Source organism: Hemicordylus capensis, chromosome 2 (genome assembly GCF_027244095.1).
Source record: "Hemicordylus capensis ecotype Gifberg chromosome 2, rHemCap1.1.pri, whole genome shotgun sequence".
NCBI classification, from domain to species: domain Eukaryota; kingdom Metazoa; phylum Chordata; class Lepidosauria; order Squamata; family Cordylidae; genus Hemicordylus; species Hemicordylus capensis.
The window spans coordinates 231222444-231250302 of record NC_069658.1 but is presented as its reverse complement, the minus strand read 5'-3'; the positions used below and the strand labels follow the sequence as shown (position 1 = coordinate 231250302).

The 27859-nt window shown below is 47.9% G+C and overlaps 2 protein-coding genes across 7 annotated transcripts in view; one reads left to right on the top strand and one right to left on the bottom strand.

The window, feature by feature from the left end:
• The window catches only part of LOC128342319 (class I histocompatibility antigen, F10 alpha chain-like), a 36513-nt gene extending 14766 nt beyond the window's left edge, over positions 1-21747 (top strand). For both annotated transcript variants that reach the window (XM_053289523.1, XM_053289524.1), the window contains 5 exons: positions 2991-3275; positions 4649-4723; positions 6171-6209; positions 19774-19806; positions 20076-21747. In XM_053289523.1, the coding sequence (XP_053145498.1) occupies positions 2991-3275; positions 4649-4723; positions 6171-6209; positions 19774-19806; positions 20076-20350 (707 nt within the window). In that variant the 3' untranslated portion in view covers positions 20351-21747. The remainder of the gene's footprint in view (positions 1-2990; positions 3276-4648; positions 4724-6170; positions 6210-19773; positions 19807-20075) is intronic.
• The window catches only part of LOC128342305 (major histocompatibility complex class I-related gene protein-like), a 72891-nt gene that overhangs the window by 9335 nt on the left and 35697 nt on the right, over positions 1-27859 (bottom strand). For 4 of the 5 annotated variants that reach the window (XR_008314895.1, XR_008314900.1, XR_008314898.1 and 1 more), the window contains 2 exons: positions 6207-6339; positions 3172-3283 (listed from right to left, as the gene is read on the bottom strand). The gene's annotated coding sequence lies outside the window, so the exon portion shown is untranslated. Of the gene's footprint in view, positions 1-3151; positions 3284-6206; positions 6340-27859 lie in introns of those variants that run through there. The other variant, XR_008314896.1, reaches the window with a different exon arrangement.

Below are 27859 nucleotides of genomic sequence, written 5' to 3'. Positions count from 1 at the left end.
ACCTCCATCTTATCTGAATTCAGCCACAGCTTCTTTTCTCTCATCCAGCCCATCACTGCCTCCAGGCCAGGGGCATAACAAGGCTGGAGTGGGCCCAGAGACAAAATTTTGAAATGGGCCGCTCGCTGATACACACACTTCACAATATTTAGTCATGTGACTTGCCTCTGGGGGGCCCCCTCGAGGCATGGGGGCCCCCAGGCAGCTGCCTCCCCTTGCCTAATAGTAGTTACGCCCCTCTCCAGGCAAGCATTTAGAGAGGTTATGCCTTCTCCTGATGATGCTGACATGGAGAAATAGATTTAGATGTCATCAGCATACTGATAACACCCTGCACCAAATCTCCTGGTGATCTCTCCCAGCACTTTCATGTAGATGTTAAACAACATTGGAGACAATACAGAACCCTGAGGGGCACCATACTGAAGTTCAGTTTTTGAAGAACAACAGTCCCCAAGGGACACCATCTGGAACTTACCTGAGAGGTAGGAGTGGAACTACTGCAAAGCAGTGCCTCTGACCCCCAACACCCTCAGACACTCAGAAGGATACTATGGTTGATATTATCGAAAGCCGCTGAGAGGTCCAAAAGGACCAACAGAGTCACACTTCCTCTGTCAATTCCCAACTGGAGATCATCCATCAGGCTAACCAAGGCAGTCTCCACCCCATAGCCCACCCGAAAGCCAGTCTGAAATGAGTCTAGATAATCAGTTTCATCCAAGACTGCTTGGAGTTAGGAGGCCAGCACTCTCTCAATTACCTTGCCCAGCCACGGAAGGTTGGTGATGGGCCTATAGTTGCTCAACTCTGAGGAATCTAGGGCAGGCTTCTTCAGAAGTGGTCTAATAATTGCCTCCTTAAGGCAAGGAGGCATCCTGCCCTCCCTCAGAGAAGCATTTATTATCTCCACCAGGCCTTCTACAACAACCTCCCTGCCAGAAAATATTAGCCACGCCGGGCAAGGGTCAAGAGAACAGGTGGTAGGCTGCATCGCTCCAAGCAGCTTGTCCACATCCTCACGAGTCACAAACTGAAACTGATCCAGCCAACTGATCCAGCCTAACCACATAAGAGGAGTCACTGGACACCTCAGTTCAGACACTGCAGTAATTGTGGGGTCTAAGTCTAAGTCAGCCTGAATACTAAAGATTTTATCCACACAAAAAATCATTAAACACATCACAGCGGGTAATAGATGGTTCCAAATTCTGATTCGAGGGAAGAGGGGCACTCACTAGCCCTCTCACAACCCTGAACAACTCCACTGGACGTGAACTTGCAGGTGCAATACGGGCTGAAAAGATTCTATTCTTTGCCGCCCGTATTGCCAGAGCATAGTTCTTCAAATGTGCTCTGTTTTGTAATTTGTCGGATTTGAGTCAAGTCTTCCTCCACTTACGCTTCATTTGTTTACCTCATCACTTCAGCCACCGTAGTTCTTCCGTATACCAAGAGGCCAGTTTGGAAGGGGTTTGGAGTGGACGCTTAGGAGCCATCATGTCCACTGCCCTGGTGAGTTGATTATTCCAATTCTCCATCAGTGTTGACAGGGTCCCCAGCAGAACCAACATTAAATCCCTCCAAGGCTTCTTGGAATCCCATTGGATCCAGTAACTTTCTCGGGCGGACCATCCTAATGGGCCCTCTGCCCCTGCGGAGGTGGGATGTGGTCATGAGTCCAACTTAACTAGATGCTGGTCCATCCATGACAAAGGGGGAAACACAGGAGTTCCCACCCATGGAACACTACCTTGTTCAGAGTGAAAGACCAGATCAAGTGTGTGACCAGCAATATGCATCGGTCCCGAGACCACCTGGGATAGGCCCATAGTTGTCATGAACTCCTGAGCCACCCCGAACAAATTGGTCCCAATGTGAATATTGAAGTCCCCCAGCACCACAAGCCTGGGAGACTCCATTGCCAAACCCGAGCAAGTCCGTTAGCTTAGTTAGGGACTCCATCGGGCAGTGGGGCAATCGGTATACCAGCAGAAGTCGCATTCTATCCCTGGTCCCCAAACTTAGTTACACACATTCAATATGGTCAGACACTTCCATAGGGATCCTGGTCAGGGAAAGGTTATTCTTATAGACCACAGCCACTCCACCTCCCTGCCCACGTCTCTGCACCTGCTCCTCAACAGAGTACCCTGGAGAGAGAAGCTGGGACCAGACAGGGCCACCAGTCTCCCCCAACCAAGTCTCTGTAATACATACCCGGTCTGCCCCTTTATCCAGAATCAAATCATGGATGGTTTCTGACTTATTCTGTACAGACCTGACATTACAGAGGAGCAAGGTGAGGGTGTGTGGGAGGTTGGTACTGCTCCCCAAGGTCAAAGAGCTGGCAGGGCAGCCTGCAGGGGGAACAGCTAATAGATTTCTGACTCCCCTTCCCCTATAATGACTCGCTGACCTGCCAACTTTACTACTTCTATTCCCCACCACCACCAAAATAGCCACCCCACGGTCAGTGGACAACCCCCTCTTTAATTAGGATTAAAATTCTTATTTTAATTAGAATTAATTTTAATAATTTGTTTTAACAACTGTTCCATGCAATTGTTTTTAGTTTCATGGATTTTAATCCGTGACTTTTTATACTGTGTTACATTTTGTACACTGCCTAAAGATGTACATATCAGGCAGTATAAAAATATGATAAATAAATAATTTTTCCTTCAGTTAACACAGGCCTTGTAACCAGTTCATCCTTGGAGGCCTGGTAATACTCATCCCAAAGCACCAAAATTGCTCTCTGGACAAGTGAAAAAACTGCTGATTGTCTTTGAGGGTGTTCACCGTGAACCAACAATGGCTAGGAAATAGTCTTCTTTGGAGGTTTTCACCTCTTGGGGATGAACAGGGGTGCAATATACTAAATGACCCTGTGGGGTGGTCTTTTCTGCTATTAAAGTATAGCATCCACCTTCCCTGCCATCCAGTCAAGAGTCTTAGTGTTAACACTAATGGTACCATTTTTGCAGAACCCCCAATGGCAAAGATAACACACAAGGTGGGCCATGATGGTCTGGAGACCCTCATCTGCCAGGTCTATGGCTTCTACCCCAAGGAGATTGATGCCACTTGGAGGAAGGACGGGGAGGTCTGGGAGCAGGACACTTTCCGTAGGGGTGTCACTCCCAATTCAGATGGGACCTACTACACCTGGCTCAGCATTGACATCTATCCCAAGGACACAGACCGCTACCGGTGCCACGTGGAACATGACGGTCTTCTGGAACCTCTGGTCTTGACTTGGGAGAAACCTGGTGAGAGACTGAAGGAGAGGGAGGGAAGGTGCCTTTATAAGAAGGTGTGCTAAATTCTGGGAGGTGATGAGTATCCTGTCAGGGATGGAGGCCCTCAGCAGTATTACAGATTACAACAACCTACTTAGGATCCTGAACACCCTTTGAGAATAAAGTAGGGCTGGGCTGGTAGGGGGTCAGAACACCTATCAATTTTGTGCGATGTCCAACAAATGTCACAAGGAAATTTGAATGGGCAGGGGTCTTATCAAGGATGGCTTTTTATGTATTTCTGGGTTTATTTTAATGCACAAAAGCCCTTCTTCAGAAACAGGTGATGTCAGACTGTCTCCCTGCTGGCATGATTTTCCTTCCAGGAATATACTGAGGAAGGATGTGATACACCATATGATAAATCCTTTCCCAATGAATGGGAGAATGTCCTAGTGGGGACATGGGTGGTTCATCTGCTGCCATTTCAGCAAAAGAATATTTTATGCTTAAAAATATCAAAAAGGCCACTACTACTCTTCATAAGCTGCTTAGGAGAGCTGGTCTTGTGGTAGCAAGCATGAATTGGCCCATTTGCTAAGCAGGGTCCACCCTGGTTTGAATTTGGATGGGTGATTACATGTGAATACTGCAAGATATTCCCCTCAGGGGATGGCGCCGCTCTGGGAAGAGCATCCAGGTTCCAAGTTCTCTCCCTGGCAGCATCTCCAAGATAGGGCTGAGAGAGACTCCTGCCTGCAACCTTTGAGAAACCGCTGCCAGTCTGTGTAGACAATACTGAGCTGGATGGACCAATGGTCTGACTTGGTATGTCACTATGTTTCTAAGTTCACTTGACTCCCTGAAATTTCTATAGAAATGCCAATGTGGAGGGGGCATTTCTGCCAGAATTGCCCCCATTTCACTTGCTGAAGAAAATAGTAGCAGAACTGGGGCATTTCAGTACAGCCCTTGTTTAAAGCACTTCCTTAAGGGAGGAGAGTTGGTCTTGTGGTAGTAAGCATGAATTGACCTTTTAGCTAAGCAGGGCCCAGCCTGGTTGCACATGAATGGGAGACTAGAAGTGTGATCATGATAAGATATTCCCCTTAGGGGATGAAGCAATCTGGGAAGAGCATCTAGGTTCCAAGTTCCCTCCCCAGATTCTCCAAGATAGGGCTGTGGGAGGCATGTGGAGACAGCAGGGACCCTGGGGTACAAGAGAAGCAGCGGGCAAGTGGCCCCTGGCATATCACCAGTGTTGCAGTCACAAATCTATGTGATAGAACACCTATTTGGAGGTAGCACATGATTCAACCCCAGTTCAAAGATTTCAAGATGTCTGCCTGGTTCCCTGGGAAGTCACTTCCACTCTGAATCAATATATGTTTGTCCCATTTCAGCCTTGGTGCCTTTGAAAGCCTTCCTTGGAACTATGGCTGCCATTGTGCTGGTGACTGGGATTATCTTTTCCATCAGTAAGTAGGCTCGGAATCATTTGCTGGGCTGTGTGTGTGATTTTCTGTAGTAGACTCTCCTTGAGATTGTTCTGGCATTGGCAGTTCATACGCCCAACATCCAGTGGTACCCACAATCACACCATCCCTAAAGAACACTTTGAATGTATATTAAAGCAATTCAAAATATAAATGTGTATATGAGATTTTCACACATACAGGTGAAACTTGGAAAATGAGAATATCATGCAAAAGTCAATTAATTTCAGCAATGCAAATTAAAAGGTGAAACTGATATATGAGACAGACGCATTACATGCAAAGTGAGATAAGTCAAGCCTTAATTTGTTATAATTGTGATGATCATGGCATACAGCTCATGAAAACCCCAAATCCACAATCCCAGAAAATTAGAATATTACATGGAACCAAGAAGACAAGGATTGTAGAATAGAACAATATCGGACCTCTGAAAAGTATAAGCATGCATATGTATTCAGTACTTGGTTTGGGCCCCTTTTGCAGCAATTACTGCCTCAATGCGGCGTGGCATGGATGCTATCAGCCTGTGGCACTGATGAGGTGTTATGGAAGACCAGGATGCTTCATTAGTGGCCTTCAGCTCTTCTGCATTGTTTGGTCTCATGTCTCTCATCCTTCTCTTGGCAATGCCCCATAGATTCTCTATGGGGTCAGGTCAGGCGAGTTTGCTGGCCAATCAAGCACAGTACACTGTGTACTTCTCAGAGGTCTGATATTGTTCTATTCTACAATCCTTGTCTTCTTGGTTCCATGTAATATTCTAATTTTCTGGGATTGTGGATTTGGGGTTTTCATGAGCTGTATGCCATGATCATCACAATTATAACAAATTAAGGCTTGACTTATCTCGCTTTGCATGTAATGCGTCTGTCTCATATATCAGTTTCACCTTTTAATTTGCATTACTGAAATTAATGGACTTTTGCACGATATTCTCATTTTCCGAGTTTCACCTGTAGTAACCTTCTGCCGCCCTGTAACCAGAAGGTTACAAGTTCGATCCTGACCAGGGGCTCAAGGTTGACTCAGCCTTCCATCCTTCCGAGGTCGGTAAAATGAGTACCCAGAATGTTGGGGGGCAATATGCTAAATCATTGTAAACCACTTAGAGAGCTCCGGCTATAGAGCGGTATATAAATGTAAGTGCTAGTGCTATTCTCAGGAAATGGCATTTTGGATATAGACTGGACGGTATCTGAAGGTCATACTGTTGATCCTCACACTTAGAAGCAGGGTTTCTTAGATGTGGGGATTAAATAGCCCTACAATGATAAGCTTCCAGAGCCTGGAAGCACCGAGTTGTTGGGAAATAGCTGTAGGAGCATCTGACAGGAAGGTTTTAGGGTCTGAGACAGTAGCAGACAGTGGGCAAGGATTATTTCTGGGGCTCCCTTCCAGCCCTGACTCTCTGATTCTGTCTTTGCAGAGAAATGGCAAAGAAAAAGCATCTTCACAGCAGTACCTGGTAAGCAATGCCTCCCCTCCTTGAAATAGGACTGCAGCTGAGGTCAGTGCTGAATTGGCAGATTGACTGGATAGGCAGAACATGATCTTGCAGTGGGGGCAGGAATCTAGTCCTTTGACAGACCTTGAAGCTGTATAGTCGGCAAAAAAGAAAAAAGATCTTTATTGCATTTTATACGCACAGTTTAACATGCTTGTGAATTTTGAAGAGACTCAACCAATCTGAGAAAAAACTTGAGAGAGTGAGGCTGAAAGTGGGCTCTAAAAAGCAGAAGTAGGCAGGGGTGAAGAGGAAGACATTCCTGCAGGGTTTTGCCAGAGATCTAAAGCCCAATGATCTGGCTGATTAATTCAGTTCTCTACATGAATGACATGAACCAACTTCCTGTTTGTTTGTTTTTTGTGGGGTGGCTTCAGTTCCCCATTAATGCTCTAGTCTCTGCCCTTCTTCTTGCCAAGGGCACTCACTCACTTTTGTGTGAGAGGATTCACCACTAATATTTCAGTTCTCACAATCACAATTGGGAGCCAGCGTGGTGTAGTGGTTAGAGTGCTGGACTAGGACCGGGGAGACCCGAGTTCAAATCCCCATTCAGCCATGAAACTAGCTGGGTGACTCTAGGCCAGTCACTCCTCTCTCATCCTAACCTACTTCACAGGGTTGTTGTGAGGAGAAACCTAAGTATGTAGTACACCACTCTGGGCTCCTTGGAGGAAGAGTGGGATATAAATGCAAAATAATAATTATTATAATTATTATTACCCATACAGCATGCCAGGACCCGAGGTTTGGACTGGGAGATTAGTATTTAAATCATCCGGATGTTACGATAAACAATACTAGCTTAATCTGTGCAGAGCATCTGCTCACTAGTACTTGATTGCTCCCCTCACCCCCTGCCACAGCCCCCCTCACCTCTGAGATCTCTCCACCCTCGCCAGGAGCACCCTCACTCCTGCTCCTCCTCCATCCGGTTGCTTCCATCCCCCTCACCCATCTTGGTCATGGCTGCAGCATTGCTGGTGCCTATTGGCCAAGCTGCAGCCCCCTACCCCCAGAGACCTCCTCACCCTCAGCTAAGCCCCACTTCTGCTGCTCCCCATAGGAGCAGCCACAATTTACCAGGCCCTTCCTCGCTGCCACCACAGCCATGGCCACTCATTCCCCTCAGGCCGTTGACAGGCCCAGGCCCGTCCCTTGCCTGCCTGCCTGCCTCCCACCGCCAATGGCCTTGGTAGCCTCAAACAGTAGCAGTGGCTGACTGGGCCCATCCTTGCTGCCAATATGCGCCGCCACGGACTGCTGATAGGCACAGGCCTGTCCCTCACCTTTCCTCCTTTCTCTCTTCCCCCCTTCTTTTTCTCTCTTTCTTCTCCACTCATTCTTCCCCTCTGTCTTTCTTTCTTTCTTTCTTTCTTTCTCCCTTCCTGAGTTAAGATATCTTGTTCATCTTGTTTCCTCATCTAATTCACACAATGGCAACCTTCTTCTCCTAAAAGGACTCTTTCCTCCCTCATGACCCTTCTCTTCCCTGCCCACTATCCTTTTATATAGAGAGATTCCTCTCCTCTACAATCAAGAACATCTTCCAGCCAGTAACAGTTGCATTCCAACTGTCCTTAACCATCACAGGCTCCTCCTCCCTATCTGCATATGGAATCCCCACTGCCCAATCACCATGGTACTTCTGCTCTCACAGGCTCCTCCTCCCTATCTGCATATGGAATCTCCACTGCCCAATCACCACGATGTTTCTCCTCGCGAACTCTCACGAGAGCTGCCACGTACAGGATTAACCATGGGTACTCCTTAGAGAATTAGATAGATAGATAGATAGATAGATGTTTGTGACCACTTGGTTTATTTTAAACCCTCTGTTTCCTTATTACGCTGCTGTCGTCACCAAATTAAATCCTAATTTGGGTTTCTAACATGCCCAAGTGGTTGGTTATTTATTTATTCATTTATTTATTTAACATATTTTTATACCACCCAAAGCTTACGTCTCTGGGTGGTTTACAACAAAAACAAAAAGTTAAAACATTAGTTAAAACAAATAAATGACATATTAAAACATTGGTTAAAATAAATGACAACAAGAAATTAAAACATTATAAGAATTTAAAATCTTAAAACAATGTTTTAAAATGAAGTTAACATTATTAATAACGGGCACTAGTTTCCTTTTGTTGTTGTTCTTTATTCCTTTTATTCTTTCTTTCTCTTGCCTTTTTTTTCTTTCTCTCCCTCTTCCTATCTCTCCTTTCCTTCTTTTCCTTGCTCTCCCTCTCCCTCTTTTTTTTTCTTTTTCTTTTCCTCTTTTCTTTCTATAATGGGCGTGCTCTTTGGGGCTGGCGGCTTCTTCCTCCCCCCCCTTTCTCCCTTAATCCTTCCCCCCCCTTCGTTTTCTACTTCTCTCTTTCCTATTTTCCCTTCCTCCCTCCTTGTTTATTTTGTTCTTTTGTTTCCCTTCTTTCTCTTTTCTCTTATTCCTTCTTTCTTTCTTTTCTTCTCTCTATTGTCCTGTCTCCCTCCCACACTCCCTCTTTTCTGTCTGTCTTTCTGGCTGTCTCTCTCTTTCTCTCTCTCTTTTTTACTTTTTTACTTACTCTTTTCTACTTCACTTTCAAGTTCCACAAATCACTTAATTTAACCTAGCCTCTGTGAGCCTCTGTGGCCTTTTTTTCTGTAAGACTCTGTGATTCTTAAGAAATTTTAGAAGCAAGGAATGGCACTATCTCTGGTTGTCAGTGGTGAAGGGCTTCCTTCCCGGATGGTGTGCTGGCTTCCCGCAAGGGTTTTTGATTCCTGACAGACTTTTTGACCTCTGAGAGCAATGCGGAGGCAGAAATTACTCTGCTGTAGTAACGACCGCAGGCGAAATTTATGGAGCCTGTTTTCCCGCCCTTGGCTGTTGGGAGGGGGGGCCTCTTTCCTACTCCGTGATTGGACGGCCGGGGAAAGAGGGAGGGGATGCCTTTCGGGTGGCTGGGCTGGCGGGGGACGCTTTTGTTTGTGGCACTGTATAGAGCTTTGAACGTTTTTCTGTATAGAGCTTTGTTCGTTTGGGGTGTGTGTGTGCTTGTGAGTTACTTTGTTCGCCGCCTCTACTCTCCCCGCATGGCCGGTGCTCTTGTCGTCGCCTCTACCCTCCCTCCAGTATAATGGGAAAGCATCACAAAAATGGTTTTTCTTTCACCATACATATATTATATTTCACATAGAGATCTGGCTTAATATCTTAGGAAGCTTTACAGAGTCAATATTCAAAGTCGCGCCAATGCCATCGAAGTACCTAGTGCTTTCAGTGACACCCCCCACCCCCACTTTCCCTTTACTCTTCCATTTTTGACATGGATGTGGGGATGGTGGCAGCTGTTGCGAGAAAGAGGTGCTGCAGGCACAGAAGGGAGCAGCACAGCCACCTACCATACTGGTCTCTGGAGATGGCAAGAGATGGCTAGTTTCTTTACGGTTTGTTCTGGCGGCGCCGGCGAAGCCGGGCGGGGGGAAGAGGACCCCCCCACCCGGAAAAGGAGGCAGAGGAAGAAACCGGGCAGAGGCGCGGCCGCTGCCGACGGACGGGGTGAGCAGGCGGCGGCAAGAGGACCGGTGCGCATGTGTCAATTCCTCAACTAATTTTTCCGGTCTTGGCCGTTTCGAGGGGGCGTGGGGGCTTCTTTATTAATTTGGTTTTGGGGTGGGGGGCCTTGTTTGTGGCCGCTCCTCCCCGTGGTCTGGTGTGTTCTGCCGCCTCCTCTGGGCTCCGTTGCCGTCCGCTGGTTCTTCCACTGTGGTCTTCTCTCACCCCACGACGGGACCGGGCCGATACAGTTAGATTTTTTTAAAAAAAATCTATGTTGGCTTTTGTTTGTTTGGGGGGGAGGTGGCGTCGGCCGTGACTGCTGCTTTCTTGAGTGTCCTATCACCACTGTCTTTAACTTCCCTCCCGCCTCCCAGAGTGCCGCCCAGAGTGCCTTCCCCACCGGCCAGGCCCGGCCCGGTGTCCTCTTCCCTCCCGCCTCCCAGAGTGCCGCCGGCAGCAATAGAAGTGGCCAGCATGGCCGCCTGGTGTCGGCGGTCGTGTCTCCCTTGGACTGTTCTAGACCTGCGCTTTGCGCAGGCCCAGAACAGCCCAGGGAGACAGGGATGCAGATCCCCAACGTTCTAAAGCCACGGACACTCACTTAGGGTTTTATTATAGAGGATAACCAGCACCTTGTATTTTGCCTGGAAACTTATAGGCAGCCAGTGTAGCTCTTTCAATACAGGAGTTATATGGTCTCTCTGAGATGACCAGGAGACCAACCAGAGAGGGAAAGGGAGATTCCATCTACCTCCTACCCAGGGCTGCCTGGAGTGAGAGACCTCTGCTGTTGCCTGCTTGCTTTTGCTTCCCCTGTGGGGCTGCAGCCTCACGTTAACATCTGTGGGAAGTGTGGGCAGGATTGGGACCAGCCCCTGAATTACTCAGCTGTTCCTCAGTTCACCTGCTCAGTTTTGGGCTTTATAGGAAGGCTCCTTGTGGCAGTGGGCCCACCACCGGCGGGGTCGCCACCGAAAGGGTGACAGCAAAGGGGATCGCCCCTTTGGAGGAGCCACTTCAGCAGAGAATGAGGGCGAGGGCTAGAGAGCCTCTGTTTCATTAGTTTTAAGCTGTCTTAGACTTGGGTTGAAGTTGCTGTAATGTGTTTGGGTTCGTCTGGAGATGGGGGGACAGGGAGCGCCTTCGTTGACTATGGGGCAGCTATCCCGGTGGTGGTGGGGAATAGAAGAAGTAACGTTAGCAGGTCAGCAGGCCATTCCAGGGGAAGGGTAGTCAGAAATTTGATAGCTATCTCCCCTTCCGGCCGTCCTTCCAGCTCTTTGACCTCTGGGAGCACTGCCAAAAACCCACATAGCCTTTCCCTGCTCCTCTATAATGCCAGGTCGGTCCAAAATAAATCTGAACTCATCCATGATTTGACCATGGATGAAGGGGCCGACCTGGTATGTATTACCAATTCTTGGTTGGGAGAGACTAGTGGTCCAATTTGGTCCCAGCTTCTCCCTCCAGGATATTCTGTAGAGGAGCAGGTGAGGGGATGGGGATGTGGAGTGGCTGTGGTCTAGAAGGATAACATTTCCCCTACCAGGGTCCCTGTTAGGGTATCGGACCATATTGGATGTGTGTACTTGAGTTTGGGGACTAGGGATAGACTGGGACTTCTGTTGGTGTACCGATTGCCCCGCTGCCCAACGGAATCCCTTACTGAGCTCACGGACTTGGTTGCAGAACTTGTGTTGGAGTCTCCTAGACTTTTGGTGCTGGGGGACTTCAATGTTCATTTCAGGACAAATCTGTCCGGGGTAGCTCAGGAGTTCATAGCAGCCATGACAACTATGGGCCTATCCCAAGTGGTCACTGGACCGACGTATATTGCAGGTCACACACTTGATTTGGTCTTTTACTCTGATCAGGATGGTGTTCCATGGGTGGGGACTCCTGTGATTTCCCCATTGTCATGGACGGACCACCATCTCATTAAGGTTGGACTTGCAACCATTTCCCACCTCCGCAGGGGCAAGGGGCCCATTAGAATGGTCTGCCCAAAGAGGTTATTGGATCCAGTAAGATTCCAAGAAGCCTTGGAGGGATTCAATGTTGGCTTTGCCGGTGATCCTGTTGATGCCCTGGTTGAGAATTGGAACAACTTGCTCACTAGGGCAGTAGACACGATTCCTCCCAAGCGTCTCCTCTGACTCACTTCGAATTTGGCCCCTTGGTATACAGAAGACCTACAGGGCTGAAGCGGCAAGGTAGGCAACTGGAGCACAAGTGGAGGAAGACTTGAATCTGACAGATTGTGACATAGAGCACATCTAAAGATGTATGCTCAGGCAATACGTGCGGCAAAGAGGCGGTTCTTTTCTGCCCATATTGCCTCTGCGAGTTCACGTCCAGCGGAGTTGTTCAGGGTTGTGAGGGGACTAGTATTGCCCCCCCCCATCCCTTGAACCAGAATTTGGAGTCATCAGTTACCCACTGTGATGTGTTTAAAGAGTTTTTCGCAGATAAAATCTCTCTGATTCGGGCCAACCTAGATGGAGATTCCACAATTAATTTGATATCTGAGCTGTAGGTGCCCAACAATTCCTCTTATGTGATTCGACTGGATTGGTTTCAGTCTGTGACTCCTGAGGATGTGGACAAGCTGCTTGGAGTGGTGAGGCCTACCACTTGTTCTCTTCACCCTTGTCCAAAATGGCTTGTTCGATCTAGCAGGGAGACTGTTGTAGACAGCCTGGTGGAAATCATAAATGTTTCTCTGAGGGAGGGCAGGATGCCTTCTTGTCTTAAGGAGGCAATCATTAGACCTCTTCTAAAGAAGCCTGCATTAGTTCCCTCAGAGCTGAGCAATTATAGGCCTGTTTCCAACCTCCCATGGCTGGCCAAGGTAATTGAGAGGGTGGTGGCCTCTGAGCTCCAGGCGGTCTTGGAGGAAACTGATTATCTAGACCCATTTCAAACTGGTTTTCGGGTGGGCTATGGGGTGGAGACTGCCTTGGTTGGCCTGATGGATGATCTCCAATTGGGAATTGACAGAGGAAGTGTGATTCTGTTGGTCCTTTTGGATTTCTCGACAGCTTTCGATACTGTCAACCATAGTATCCTTCTGGAGTGTCTGAGGGTGTTGGGGGTGGGAGGCACTGTTTTACAGTGGTTCCGCTCCTACATCTCGGATAGATTCCAGATGGTGTCAATTGGAGATTGTTGCTCTTCAAAATCTGAGCTTAATTATGGTGTCCCTCAAGGCTCCGTATGTTCTCCAATGCTTTTGAACATCTATATGAAACCGCTGGGAGAGATCATCAGGGGATTTGGAGCTGGGTGTTACCAGTACGCTGATGAAACCCAGATCTACTTCTCCATGTCAACTTCTGCAGGAGCTGGCATATCCTCCCTAACTGTCTGCCTGGAAGCAGTAATGGGCTGGATGAGGGAGAATAAACTGAAGCTGAATCCAGATAAGATGGAGATACTTATTGTGCGGGGTCAGAACTCTAGAGACAATTTTGATCTACCTGTTCTAGATGGGGTCACACTTCCCCAAAAGGAACAGGTTCGCAGCCTGGGATTCACACTTCTCCCTGGTTTCTCAGGTTGAGGCGGTGGCCAGGGGTGCTTTCTATCAGCTCCAGCTGAAACGCCAGCTGTGCCCGTTTCTCAAGATCAATGACCTCAAAACAGTGGTACATATGTCGGTAATCTCCAGACTTGACTTTTGTAATGTTCTCTATGTGGGGCTGCCTTTGAACGTAGTTCGGAAACTTCAGTTGGTTCAGAACGTGGCAGCCAGGTTGGTCTCTGGGTCATCTTGGAGAGACCATGTTACTCCTTTACTGATGGAGTTACACTGACTGCCAATAGGTCTCCGGACAAAATACAAAGTGCTAGTTATAACTTACAAAGCCCTAAACGGCTTAGACCCTGGGTGTTTAAGAGAGCATCTTCTTCATTACAAGCCCCACCACCCATTGAGGTCATCTGAGGATGTCTGTCTCCAGTTACCGCAAACTTGTTTGGTGGCTACACAGAGATGGGCCTTCTCGGTCGCTGCCCCGAGATTGTGGAATGCCCTCCCTACTGAGATACGATCCTCCCCATCTCTGGCAACTTTCAAAAAACACCTGAAAACCCATCTCTTTACCCAAGTTTTCTCAACTTCCTAATATTTTTGGGTTTTAATTTCTGGGTTTTTTAAAATTAGTAAATTGTTTTAAAGTTTTTGTATATGTTTTTAACTGGTTTTATGTTGTTGTAAACTGCCCAGAGATGAAAGTTTGGGGCGGTATACAAATTTGATAAATAAATCTCCCGGGTTTCGACCCTGCACAATAAGTACCTCTGTCTTATTCGGATTGTCTCAGTTTGTTATCTCTCATCCAGCCCATTACCGCCTCCAGGCAGGCGTTTAGGGAGGTTATGCCTTCTCCTGATGATGCTGACATGGAGAAATAGATTTGGGTGTCATCAGCATACTGATAGCACCCTGCACCAAATCTCCTGATGATCTCTCCCAGCACTTTCATGTAGATATTAAACAACATCGGAGACCATACTTAGCCCTGGGGGACAGCATATGAAACTTCAGATTTTGAAGAAAATCAGTCCCTGAGGGACACCATCTGGAATCTTCCCGAAAGGTAGGAGTGGAACCACTGCAGAGCAGTGCCCCCCCACACACACTCCTAACCCCCTCAGATGCTCCAGGAGGATACTATGGTCGATTTTATCAAAAGCCGCTGAGAGGTCCAAAAGGACCAACAGAGTCATGCTTCCTCTGTCAATTGATCTTCTCAGTTGAAGATCATCCATCAGAATGGCCAAGGCAGTTTCCACCCCATAGCCCACCTGAAAGCCGGTCTGAAACGGGTCTAGATAATTGGTTTCCTCCAAGACTGTCTGGAGCTGGGAAGCCACAACCCTCTCAATTACCTTTCCCAACCACGGAAGGTTCGAGACAGCCCTGTAGTTACCCAACTCTGGGGGATCCAAGGCAGGCTTCTTTAGAAGTGGTCTAATAATTGCCTCCTTAAGACAAGGAGGCATCCTGCCCTCCCTCAGAGAAGCATTGATAATAGCAATAGCACTTACATTTATATACCGCTCTATAGCTGGAGCTCTCTAAGCGGTTTACAATGATTTAGCATATTGCCCCCAACATTCTGGGTACTCATTTTACCGACCTCGGAAGGATGGAAGGCTGAGTCAACCTTGAGCCCCTGGTCAGGATCGAACTTGTAACCTTCTGGTTACAGGGCGGCAGTTTTACCACTGCGCCACCAGGGGCTCTTTCTAATAATCTCTACCAGGCCTCCTCCAACAATCCCCTGGCTAGTTAGTATAAGCTATGTCTGGCAAGGGTCAAGAGAACAGGTAGTAGGCTGCACCACTCCAAGCAGCTTGTCCACGTCCTCAGGAGTCATCTACCTTGCCACTTCAGCCCTTGTAGTTCTTCCGTATACCAAGGGGCCAATTTTGCAGTTATTCAGAGAGGACGCTTAGGAGCAATCATGTCTACTGCCCAGGTGAGTTTGCTGTTCCACCAGAGCATCAACACGATCGCCGGCAGAGCCAACACTTAATCCCTCCAAAACTTCTTGGAATCCTGTTGGATCCAATAACCATCTCGGGCAGACCATTCTAATAGGCCCTTCAGCCCTGCGAAGGTGGGATGTGATTGTGAGTCTGGACCGGACTCAATCCTAATCGGGCCAGTTCCGGCCAGCACTCTTTGACACCCTGCCGATCCGGTTCAGTCTTGTGGGGTGTGTAGTGAATTTTTTTTTAAACATTAAAATTTTACCTTCTGCCCCTTTGGGGGAGGGGGCTTCATGTCCACCATAAGCAGGGGGGGTCCACGAACATTCCCCTGCCCCCCACTGGCATCTCAAACCACTGCTGTGGCCCATCCGCTCTCTCTTTTTTGGCCCGATTGGGCCTCGGTAGATCACCATGGTGGCCATTTTGGAGGTGGCCTCTGCGAGGCCTGGCATGGCCCAGGGCCTTGCAGAGACCATTTGTGCATGTGCAGTGGCCATTTTGTTTTTGGTGGCATTTTTTTAATTTTTATTTTTTTTAAATGGCCACCGCACATGTGCAAATGGTCTCTGTGAGGCCCAGGGCCATGCCAGGCCTCACAGAGGCCATTTGCACATGCGCAGCGGCCTCCAAAATGGCCGCAGCAATGATCTACCGAGGCCCAAACGGGCCAAAAAAGAGTGTCTGGATGGGCCACGGCAGTGATTTGAGAGGCTAGCGGGCGGAGGGGAAACCTTCATGGACATACTCCCGCCCCGCGGCCCACAGGAAGCCCTCGAAGGGACTGAAGGGGGAAAAATTTACGTTTTTTTTTTTTTTTAAATTGCGAACTTGCGTGGGGGTTCTGTTCCCGTCCAGACCAAACCGGGTGGGGAGGGGTTTAGGTTAGATCCCAAAACGGCCGGACCACAGGACCCCTGAACCTGTTCGCCCATCCCTACTTTTAAAAGGGGAAATTTGATATTACTTTTTAAAAAGGTTATATTACCCAAAAGGAAGAGGACTCTGAATTTAAAATCAACCCCCAACCCCAATTTCTAACATCGAAGTTCTGGGGGAGGGGGATTAGTCTAGATTCAGATAAATACAGTATGTTTTGGAGTGATTAGGTTTGGCAGGGGGAGTTCAATAAAATGAAGGCAGGGGAGCTCCTTAACAGGAGCTCCACCTTTGGAGGGTGCTTCCCCTTGCTTCTGCCCTCCCTGGGCAACTGGCAATTGGAGTAGAGCAGGGATTCTCAAACTTGGGTCCTCAGGTGTTATTGGACTTCAACTCCCATAATCCCCAGCCTCAGTGGCCTTTGCTTGAGGATTATGGGAGTTGAAGTCCAATAACACCTGAGGACCCAAGTTTGAGAATCACTGGAGTAGAGTGTTCCTCTCTGGCAGAGGTGGTAGGAAAAGTTCCCTGCAGCTGCCCTGGCCATTGGATGGGGCAAAGCTGGTTTCCCCCTTGTTGTGGGAGCCGACGGTCCATGCCCCTCCAAGTGGACTTGGCGCTCTCTGGCCAGTGGCTGTTGCCCCGTCTGCTAATCTCTGACAAGTCAAGTCTCGAGGCTTCAGTTCAAAGGAGTGGACTCACCAGGAGTAGCAAGTGAGCCTCTTGGTCTGTCTCTGTCAATCTCTTTGTTACTGTTGTTGCCACACAGGTTCCAGTAGCTCCCTTTAATCCTTCAATCAGTTCCTCTGTCCCAAATCCCCAATTCCACGACCAATGATCACCACAGTTATCCTTGCACCGCGGCAGCGGGATGGCACTGGGAGTGGTGCACTTCTTGCAGCGGCAGGGAAGCCACTTGCTGGTTAGCTGGCTCACTGCAGCCTCACACCCCCAAAGCTGCTGGTCAGGTGTGGAGGAAGAACAGGGCTCCCTGCTAGCATGGGAAAGCCTCTGATTGGCTGATGGATCAGAGCAGCACTGACAAAAGATGGCCGGGGGGGGGGAGAAACTTGGGGTGGGAGGAAAGAAACTGGGTGGGTGGGGAAAAAAACTTGAGGAAAATGGACACCCCCTAAACTCTGGCTGTGGGCCTGACGGCTGCACCCCTAGATCTCTGCACCCTTGGCCAGTGCCATTTTGGCCGCTGAAGCAAAGAGCCCTGTTAAATGAGCAAAGAGGCACCTTTTACCGTGGTGATTCTCTTTATTTAGCAGGGGGAGAGTAACTGGCCCTCTCCACCCCCAGCACAGTAACCCGCCAGTGACTGTTGCTGGTGTCTGTCTTATGTTTCTTTTGAGATTGTGAGCCCTTTGGGGACAGGGTTCCATCTTATCTTCCATATATTTAATTCTCTAAGGCATACCCGTGGTTCATCCCATGTGTGGCAGCTCTCGTGAGAGTTCAGAGAGCTGCTGGATAGGCTAGCCATGGGACAGGTGGGAGAGGGGGAAGTGGCGGTGGCAGCAGGAGCTGAAAAAAACAGCAGCGGGTGGCAGGACCAGTGAGAGGGTAAAACGGTTCCACATGGGCAGGCAAAACAGCGGAGGACGGGTGGGTGTGATGGCAGCCAGGGAAGAAGACGGCGACGGCGGCTGGCCGGCGGGTGGGCCAGCAGGCAGGGGAAGGAAGAAGCCAGGCGGGAGGGCAAGAAAGAAAACAATGGCCATGGGGGAAACTGTGGTGGCAGGCAGGTGGGGGGGGAGGAGGAGGCTAGAGTCTCAGATGCTCTGCGCCTGGTCCAGCTAGTTTATTTATTATTTCTATGTATATTCTCTCTATATAGGCATTATAGCATAGACAAAGCTTATGGCATCAAACCGTAGCCTTAATTACATAGGGTTTCATGAAAGATAGTTTCAAGGAGCATTCATTCAAGAACTCTTGTACTTACACACTGTAAAGAAAGAAAAGGGTCAAGCGAGGAAGCCCGAAGGCAGCCCGACTTCCACCTAAATGTGCAGCTTTTTAATCCTAAAATGTCTCATGTCTATACAAAACCATAACTTAGAGAACCACGTCAGCATTCCAGTCCTCTCTTGATATACCGCTAGTGATCATAGATGTATTTGTTTTCTGTTTCTTCTTTGAACGGTTGTTACTCTAACTCAAAGCTTCCTCCACTAATCCTTATGTTTGAGCAGCAAGAGCAAATTAGCGCCTAAAACATTGGCTGGGAATTAGCAAATTAGCTCCTAATCAATTGTGGCTGGGAATGATGGGAGTTGCAGTTCAACAACAGCTGGAGGGCAAAGTTTGCCCACTGCTATCCTAAAACATCCTGTGAAGCCTCTAGTGACCTTTGCTAATGCAGCAAAGAGGCACTTTTTAAAAGTGGTGATTCCCTTTATTGAGTAGGGGGAGAGCAACTGTCTCTGTCCAGCCCCAGCACAGAACCCCTCCAGTGGTTGCTGCTAGTGACTGCCTTCTGTAGTGGTAGGGTTGATTTTTGGTTAATTGTTGAAGTTTACGCGTCTTTAAGGTTTTTCCTCATAAGTTATAATAGAATGGAGCTTTCAGCAGCCCCATAAGTGCACTTGGGGGGTGCTGGGGTGGCCCAGAGCAAGTGGTGGTGTAGTGCACATAGGGTGCCAACCACCCCCATGGGTTTCTAACCCATGGCGTACAGGGTTCTGTTGTTTCTGAGGTATTCTGAGTGTGGATTCTATGATAGCAAATGAGATTTTCAATGACACACCATGAATCCACTCTAATTTGCTATAATAGAATCTAAACCTTAAAGACATGAACTTCAACAATTAACCAAAAATCAGCCCTCTGCCCAAATCCTTTGAAAAAATTCAGGTAGCTTCCTTGCCCCTACCCGGCACTACCACCAACCCCACACCGCTCTAGGCCACCCCTTTCCCCCCGACATGAAGCGATACACCCCCCATTCTAGCTAATGGGGGAAAACCTTAAAAACGTGTAAACATCAGAAATTCACCAAAAATCAGCCCTCTGCCCAATCATTCTGCAATTGGGGTGGCAGCCTCCACCCATTAGGCACTACCACCCCACCCCACTCTTCTGGGCCAGATCCCACTTTCTGCCCCAATCTGCCCCAAAGACAATAAAACTTCAAAAAATCACCAAAAATCAGCCCTTTGCCCAATCCCCCTGAAAATTGGGTGGTAGCCTCCACCCATTGGGCACTACCACCCCACCCCACTCTTTTGGCCCCAGGACCCATTTTTCTTACCTGAATCGATTCGGATTCGGGTAAATCTGAATCCGAACCGAATCGGGGGTGATTCGGGTGAGCAAAATTTGGGCACAGAACAGAACAGGGGTGTTTTGGTTCGGGTCCAAACCAAAACACCGAAAATCCTGAATTGCACACCCCTAATTTGTAGTAGTAGAAGTTCACATAAGCATCTTTGACAAACACTTGGATGCAGGAGCAAAGGTTGTAGGTAGGTCATTATCTCTGAACCTAGTTGAATCAAATGAAAAATGGGAGAACTGGGGTGATCTTATTCCTAGGATAATGCAAACCATAATGCAAACAAAACTGACTGCTCCTTTTACTCTCCTTTGCAGTACCTGATCAGGGACCTGACACATTTCCAGTGGGTAAGTGGGATCTGTGACAGGTAGGCAGGCAGTCATCTCAGAGACAGGGAACTTTAAAACAGACTCTGTCAAATTTGTTGTCATGAATAGCAAGTGGCTGCAGAGCTTATAGGATCTCCTCCTCTGCAAGTTGTTAGGAAAAGTATGGAGGAGCCCCTGCTGAGGAGGGCTTGGGGTCCAAGGGCCCTGACTCACTACAATAGTGGGAATGGGTAGTCTCTGGGGAAGAGGCCACTTCCAGATCTCATTTGCTGACTTTGTCTCTGCAGAGAAACATCAGCAAAATGCATCCGGGGCAAGCCCATCTGCTGGTGGGCCTCAACAGCAGGAGGAAAGAATGTCTTTGTTACAAAAACAGACCATAGCTGACCATCTGCTCAGCAAGAATGTGGCGCTTCATCACTCTGTGCCTAAAGGAGGCAACACCATTCTTATAGCGAAAAAGAAGGCGGCAGCCCGGGCCACATGGCCTGGGCCACACAGAGTCCATGTACGCAGGCGTCCAGCCCCAAACATGGCCGCCGGGCCACCAGGTGAAGGCTGAAAAATGGCCAAAGAGCGCCTGCAGGGGGCGAGGGGGTGATTTAGAAGGCCGGCGGGGGGAGGGGGTACCGCCATGGACCCCCCCGCCATCTCCAGAAACTCCCCGAAGGGGAGTACAAGGTAAAAAAAAATTTCCCGAGGGGAGGTTTGGTCTGGGTCTGGACCGAATTGGTGGAGGGGCTGTTCGGTTCGACCCCCGAACTGTTGAACCCCCAAACCAGAACTGAACTGCAAACCCCCGAACTTATTTGCACATCCCTACTGACCATCATGCAATGGCCAGGTGAGACCACTAGACTCCTTTTGTGGCCATCACTAGACCCCTTTACTGGCCCTCTACACTGGATTCCAACAGAAGGAGGGGAGAGATGACACTGCCCGGGCCAGTTTAAAGGGATTGCAATAACCACATGTGTAGTGAGACCTTTGAGGTCTGCTGGTTATATTACAATGTTGGGAAAAGACGCAGCAGCCAGTCTCCTCTTGCACGCGGTCTGCAGAATCTGGGTTGACTGCTTGCCTTAATGATTTATGCCTTTGGTGGTATATTGTTTTCTTTCTCGAAAGTAAATAGCAAAGATAATCTTATTAACACAAATCTGGTTCTCCCAGTTACAAACAAACAGTGGCTGCGTCATCAGTTTCTTGTAAAAACAAAACAAACAGTTATTTTCATAATTTTCTCTGTTAAGAGCAACTTAGTACTTAGACAGGTGAAAGATGACTCAAGAAAACAATCACATAAGGGATATGTTGATTTATTCAACTCAGAAAGTATATTTGCATCATATCTATTTTCGTGCACTAAAGAAACTAATGCAATAATGCAGTGTGAATGAAATAAGTCACTAGACCTGACCTCCGAGCTGGGCAAATCTGCAAAATTTCTACTTTTCCATAAGCAAGGATTCCTACTAAGGCAGACTAGTTAATCTTTGTCTTCCTGAGGAAGTAATGGATGGAAACATTCACACTCCTCCCAATAGCAACAGGGTGCTGGACTCGATAGGCCTTGGACCTGATCCAGCAGGGTTGTTCTCATGTTCTAGTAGCTAAAATTTCCCCTTCCTTTGTCTTTGAGGTGTCAAGCAAAACAGACGGATTCTCTGTCTGAAGTTGCTCAAGGGCATGGGGAGTTGGGCTTTTTGTGTGTTGAAGTTGCTCCCAGGGAGTGTACATAGTGCTCTTTGTCCTAGGAAGGACAGCTCACCACCATGCTTTCAGCCTTGAGATGATAAAGTCCATCTTTTTGTGCAACAAAGGTTTTGGAATTAATCTGAACACCTGAACTGGAATGTAAGAAGTGTGCTTTATGTTTTTCTACATTTTATTTTGTAAATGGCCTGTAAATCTCTGTTCCTTTTACAATAAACTACAGGTATTATCTTTTTACTTGGATGCTGGTCTGTTTGCTTTGGGCTTTTATTCTACATTAGCTCACCACAACCGCTGGGGCAAATGTGCTACACAAAGGCCCTGTGGTTTGGGAGGTTTCCCTTAGGCTCTTTGTGGAGTACCCTGAATGTTCCTTGAGTGCTTGTGGGGTTTGAAGGGGTGTCTTGGGCAGCAGCAAAAGCTCTTCTGGGAATAGCTACTAGGTGTGGAGGCTTGTCCACAAAGGCTTTGCGCCTCTTCCTTCATAAGTTCTAGGGACACTTATATGAGAGTAAGCCTCGTTGAGCTCAGAACTGTGCAGGATTGATACAGTTAATATTTTATTTTTCAACAAATTTTTGCTTTTATTAGTAATATAAGTAAAAACAGACAGTTAATATTTTAAAGTAGTTCTGGAGTCAGGGTAGGCCCACCTGGTAGGCAAACTAGGCAGTCGGTGAGGGCACCAACTGGGCAGGGGCGTCAATGGCCATGTGGGGCCTGCAACCTTCGTCTATGTGGGCAGGTGCACCTTGCGGGCAGTTTTAAAGCTTTATGCCCATCCATTCCAGAATTAGAACACAGGGAGCAAGAAAGGAGGTACAACTCCTTTTGTGCATGAAAGCAAGGGGTGGTTTCCTCTAAATGAGGTTTGCTTGAATAATGGTCAGTGTGGGGAATTCCATTCATGCCCTTTTTATAACTTTTTGCCATGAAACAAGCAGTTCATAGCACTTTAAAAAATCCCTCCCCCCCCAAAAAACCCATTAAAAATCAACAGGTAGACTAAATAATAAACACACACAGTACTGTCTGACCTGGTTGAGAGGTAGTGTATACATACATGAATGTACTATCACCATGTGCAATTTTAGAACTTTCTGCCCAGCCATTCCAGAATTATTTCAACTTAGCAAGTCATATAGTTACAGCAAGCAAGACTCCCCCATCGTCCCAGCCCAGCCTCAAAGCAGAAGCTCATGCCTTAACTCTCTGTCCCCCCACACACTCCCAAATTGATTTTCCTCCCTTGGAAGCACAATGGCTGTAGCTGGCTCCCCCAGACTCCCAGCCCCAAAGCAGCAAACACCAAGAGGGCAGGCAGCCTCGACACTCCACTCAGGATACGCTTATGCTCTGTTCACAGAGGACGTGGAAGAGGACAAGCACTGGCCTACTATCAGGGAGGTGATTTTTTCAATGATTTTAATATTAATTGTGTCACCATGTTAATGTGATTTAATAAATTATTATTTTCTTTCGCTGCCACCATATGATTATCTATTACCCTACACTCAATAAATAACCTCTCGGTCACGTAGCCTCGCGAGTGAAGGATAGGCATATATGTTCAGTGCATTAAGAGAAACAAAGCTTAAAGTGTAAAAACAAATGAGAACAAGTTTATTATTTACAAGAGAATGGAAATATGGATCTCTGCAAAGCAGGGAACATCAACTTCACTACAATGTTGCCAAATAAGGCAGCTGCTAGACTCAACACAGTGTATCTTTACCTTCTTTCTAAATCTATATTGCTTAGTAGGGATGTGCAAACAGCTTCGACACTGAACCAGTTAGGTTCAACTGCTTGGGGTCGAACTGAACCACCCTGTTTGGTCTGACACCGGAACGAACACCCCCCAAACAGTGGGGGGGGGTTGCGATTTTTTTCCCCCAAGGGGGTGCTGAACCGAACTGGTTCGGTCAGGTTTGAGTCTGGTCCAGACTCGAACCGAACTGGGCCAACTGGTTCCGTGCACATCCCTATCTCTTAGGTATGAGCTAGAGTCCTATTCAGTACCTCACCAACCCCTCACTAACTCTCCCACTGTCACCAACTGACTCCTAGTTGAACTCTCCTCCCAGCATTCCATATGTGGTTGCTATGGTCTCTCGCTCGCTCGCTCACTCTCCAGCACTTTGCATGTATGTTTCTTCACACCTACACACAAGTAGAAGTTGCCTCAGGCTGAGGAGTGGGTGAGGTGGCCACACCGGTGTGTGCTGTGTGGGGGGCAGGAGAGTGTCCAGTGGTGTGCACATGATTGTCTACTGCTGGAAGCCAGCTGGGGAGCCACCTAACAATCTTCAGGCAAGTCCGGCCAGGGCAGTTGCAGCTGCTGCAGGTTAGCTGGCAGGTACAGACATGCTATCCAATGGTGTGCGTGTGCAGAGGGGCACAGAGTGAAGCAGTAGGGCCAGGGGAAAGGTTGCTGCAGCTGCTGGGGGACAGTTGGGGAGCACGGGGCCTCCCATGATGGTGTGCATGTGCTTCCAGAGCTTCAGGAGGAAGGGGCTGCCTGAGACCTGGGACCCAGAATAGTGCGCCAGGTTTTTGCACCATCTCAGCCCGACTACACACACCCCTGGTCATAACCGTACTTTTAAAAGCTTAAATCTGTTTTAATATTCTAACCCGATTTGGGGGCTTTTAATCACTGTAATTGTTTAATTGTTGTTTTAAAATGTTTTTAAATTGCTAATTGTTGTTATATTGTTTTTAACTTGTTTCAGCTCTTTATTGTTTTAGTGGTTTGTTTTAATTGTAAACCGCCCTGAGCCATTTTGGAAGGGCGGTATACAAATCAAATCAAATCAATCAACAAATACATAAATAAAAGCAGAAATGGGGCACTTGGGAGCCTTGCTGCGGAGAGAATCTCAAAGGTGTGGTGCACCACAGGAGAACAGTCTTGCGGGATCAGGCCCAAGGCCTATCTAATCCAGCCCCCGGTTTCACACAGTGGTCCACCAGATGTCTTGGAAAGCCACACAAGCAGAAGATGAAGGCATGCCCCTCTCCTGGCTTTGCTCCTCTGCAACTGGGATTCAGAAGCATCCTGCCTGCCTCTTAACCTGGAGGTAGCCTATACCCATCAGTATTAGTAGCCACTGATAGACTTGTCCTCTATGGATTTGTGTAAGCCCTGCTTCAAAGTCATCCAAGGTTGTGCCATCACCCATCCCATGGCAGAGAATCCTGCTTGCATGCAGAAGGCCCCAGGCAGGAGCACAGACATCTCAATTTCTTGGGGTGGGGAGCACAGGGCACTATAGAGCACACAAATGAGAAGAAATGCATTCAGTCTATGCACTACTAGAATTCTTCCACACAATTTGTTTTTTTCTGTTTGGTGCTGCCTGGATGAACTCATTAGCTATAATGTTAAGATTCATCTCCCAAACTATCTCTGTATCCAAACTATCTCCATGTAAAACAGCCATGTGATTGAGCCTGGCTTGCCCCATGCTTGATCGCAGAAAGATCTTTATCCTACGAAGACATGAGAATGACCTTCCCGAATGTACATGATGAAACAGGTAGAGGAAGGCTGATTTTAATCAGCTTTGTCTGTACTGTCACAGAATGCTTCCCTTTTGTCCCACTTAGATCATCAACTACATCCTGAAGAGCTGAAAGTTCAACTTTCCACTCACTTGCAATATCCAACAGCATATCACAATGAAGCTGTAATCAAGAAGCATCTATGCCAGTTGCATAAAACCCTGCAATTGATGCAATCAATCTCTGCAATGGCAACTTTCTCAATATAGTGCATGTGTTGGAACACATCTGAGGAAAAGCGATTGCATAAGCTGCTGTTATTATGAACCACATCATAAAAGATTTTCTTGTAGAATGAAGGCCATTTCCTGATAATGAAGATGAAAAGGAGACGTAGATTTGGGCATCATCAGCATAATGATAACACCCAGCACCAAAAATCCTGATGACCTCACCCAGAGGTTTCATGTAGATATTAAAAAGCATTGGTGACAGAATGGAGCCCTGAGGGACTCCATATAGCAGCTCCTGCTTTGAGGAGCGACTGTCACCAAGCGCCACCATCTGGAATCTACCAGAGAGATAGGAGCAGAGCTACTGCAAAGTAGTGCCTCCTATCCCCAACTCCCCCAGGCGACCCAGAAGGATACCATGGTCGATGGTATTGAACACTGCCGAGAGATCCAGAAGAACCAGCAGAGACACACTCCCTCTGTCGATTCCCCGGTAAAGGTCATCCATCAGGCCAACCAAGGCTGTCTCAACCACACAGCCAGCCCTAAAGCCAGTTTGAAATGGGTCTAGATAATCAGCTTCCTCCTTAACCACCTGGAGCTGGTAGGCCACCACCCTCTCAATTACCTTGCCCAACCAAGGGAGATTAGAGACTGGCCTATAACTATCCATCGCTAAGGGGTCCAGGGAAAGCTTCTTCGGAAGCGGTCTAACCATTGCCTCCTTCAAACAATGAGGCACCCTACCCTCCCTCAGCAATGCATATATGATATTAACCAGGCCCCCTCCAACAATCTCCCTGCTAGATAGAAGTAGCCAAGTTCGGCAAGGATCCGGAGAACAAGTGGTAGGCTTCACCGCCCCAAACAGCTTGTCCACATCCTCAGGAGTCACAGATTGAAACAGATCCAATCTAATACTGCAAGAGGGATTGCTGGACACCTGCTCCATAGACCTTACAGAAATAGTGGAGTCCAAGTCAGGCCCGAATACAGATTTTGTCCGCAGAGAACCCAATAAAAGCGTCACAGCAGAACATTTCCAGAGACTGAGTTAAAGCAGAAGGAGCTGAAATTAAACTCCTCACAACCTGGGATAGCTCTGCTGAATGTGAACATGAGCATAGCAAACAGAGCATAGCACACAGGGATAGCAAACAGCATGTAGGAGTTTTGCAGGAGTTTAGCGGGAGGTGTGCGGGGGAGCCTGGAACAAGCCCCTGTGATCACAAGGAGCCTGGTGGAGAAGAGAATGTAAGTACAAATCCCTCCCTCATATCCCTAATATTCCTGGGAAAGGCTGTTTGGACAGTTAAATAGCTGACCATTACAGCTGAGACCTATCCTTCTAATAAACTATCTCATAAACAGATAATAAACTACTTCTATTAAACTATCACTAAATACTATAAACAGCCAACAAAATCAGTATGAAGATAGAAAGTCAGCAGGGGAAGGGGCACCTCCCAGTGTATTGCACAGAGTGCCACATATATGACTATTTGCCCCATGGGCAGAAGTCATGGGTGTGTGCTCAGTGCAAGGAGCTCCTGGCCCTTAGGGAACAAATTCGTTCTCTTGAGACCAAGGTGGCGGATCTGGAGAAGCTCAGAGAGACAGAGAGGCATGTGGACGAGACCTTCAGGGATGTGATAGAGGCATCCCACTCCAGGGCTGGTAGCTCCTCTGCTGTCAGGGAGAATGAAGTTCTTGGGTAAGGAGGACATTGGTCTGAGGAAGAAGGAAATGCTCCTTTAGAAGGGACCCCTTCCATGGATGATGAGCCCATATCCTCTCGCACAGGGGATACTCCTCAAGGGGGTAGGGGCCTCCTTGTAGTGGGTGATTCGATCATTAGAGGTATAGAGAGATGGGTTTGTGACCCGTGTGTTGACCTCACTGTGACTTGCCTGCCTGCTGCGAAGGTTGCAAACATCATGCAGCGTCTAGATAGGCTCTTAGGCAGTGCTGGGGAGGAGTCAGCTGTCGTGGTGCATGTCGGCACCAACGATGTGGGGAAATGTAGTCGGGAGGTCTTGGAAGCCAAATTTAGGCTGATAAGTAGTGGATTGAAGTACAGGACCCACAAGGTAGCATTCTCAGAAATGCTACCTGTTCCACGCGCAGGTACAGTGAGACAGGCAGAGCTGAGGGGTTTCAATGCGTGGATGAGACGTTGGTGCCGGGAGGAGGGGTTTAGATTTGTTAGGCACTGGGATACATTTTGGGGCAAGCAAGGCCTGTACAAAAGGGACGGGCTGCACTTGAACCAAGATGGAACCAGACTGCTGGCGCTTAAAATTAAAAAGGTTGCAGAGCAGCTTTTAAAATGACACCTGGGGAACAGCCGATGGGAACTGGGCAGTATCCCATTCGGCAAAAGCCATCCTTTAAAGTGCGAGGGTGCAAAGGATTCAGATAAAACAGAAAGGGACAGAGCAGAACCGTATAAAGAGCAGACGGGAGCCTGTGCCAGCTGGTCAAAGAGTCAAAAGAAAGATAGCACACATCAGGTGAGAGATTCAGTGTATAGGTGCTTGTATGCCAATGCCAGAAGCCTCAGAGCCAAGATGGGTGAGCTGGAGTGCTTGGTTGCTAATGAAAAAATAGGTATA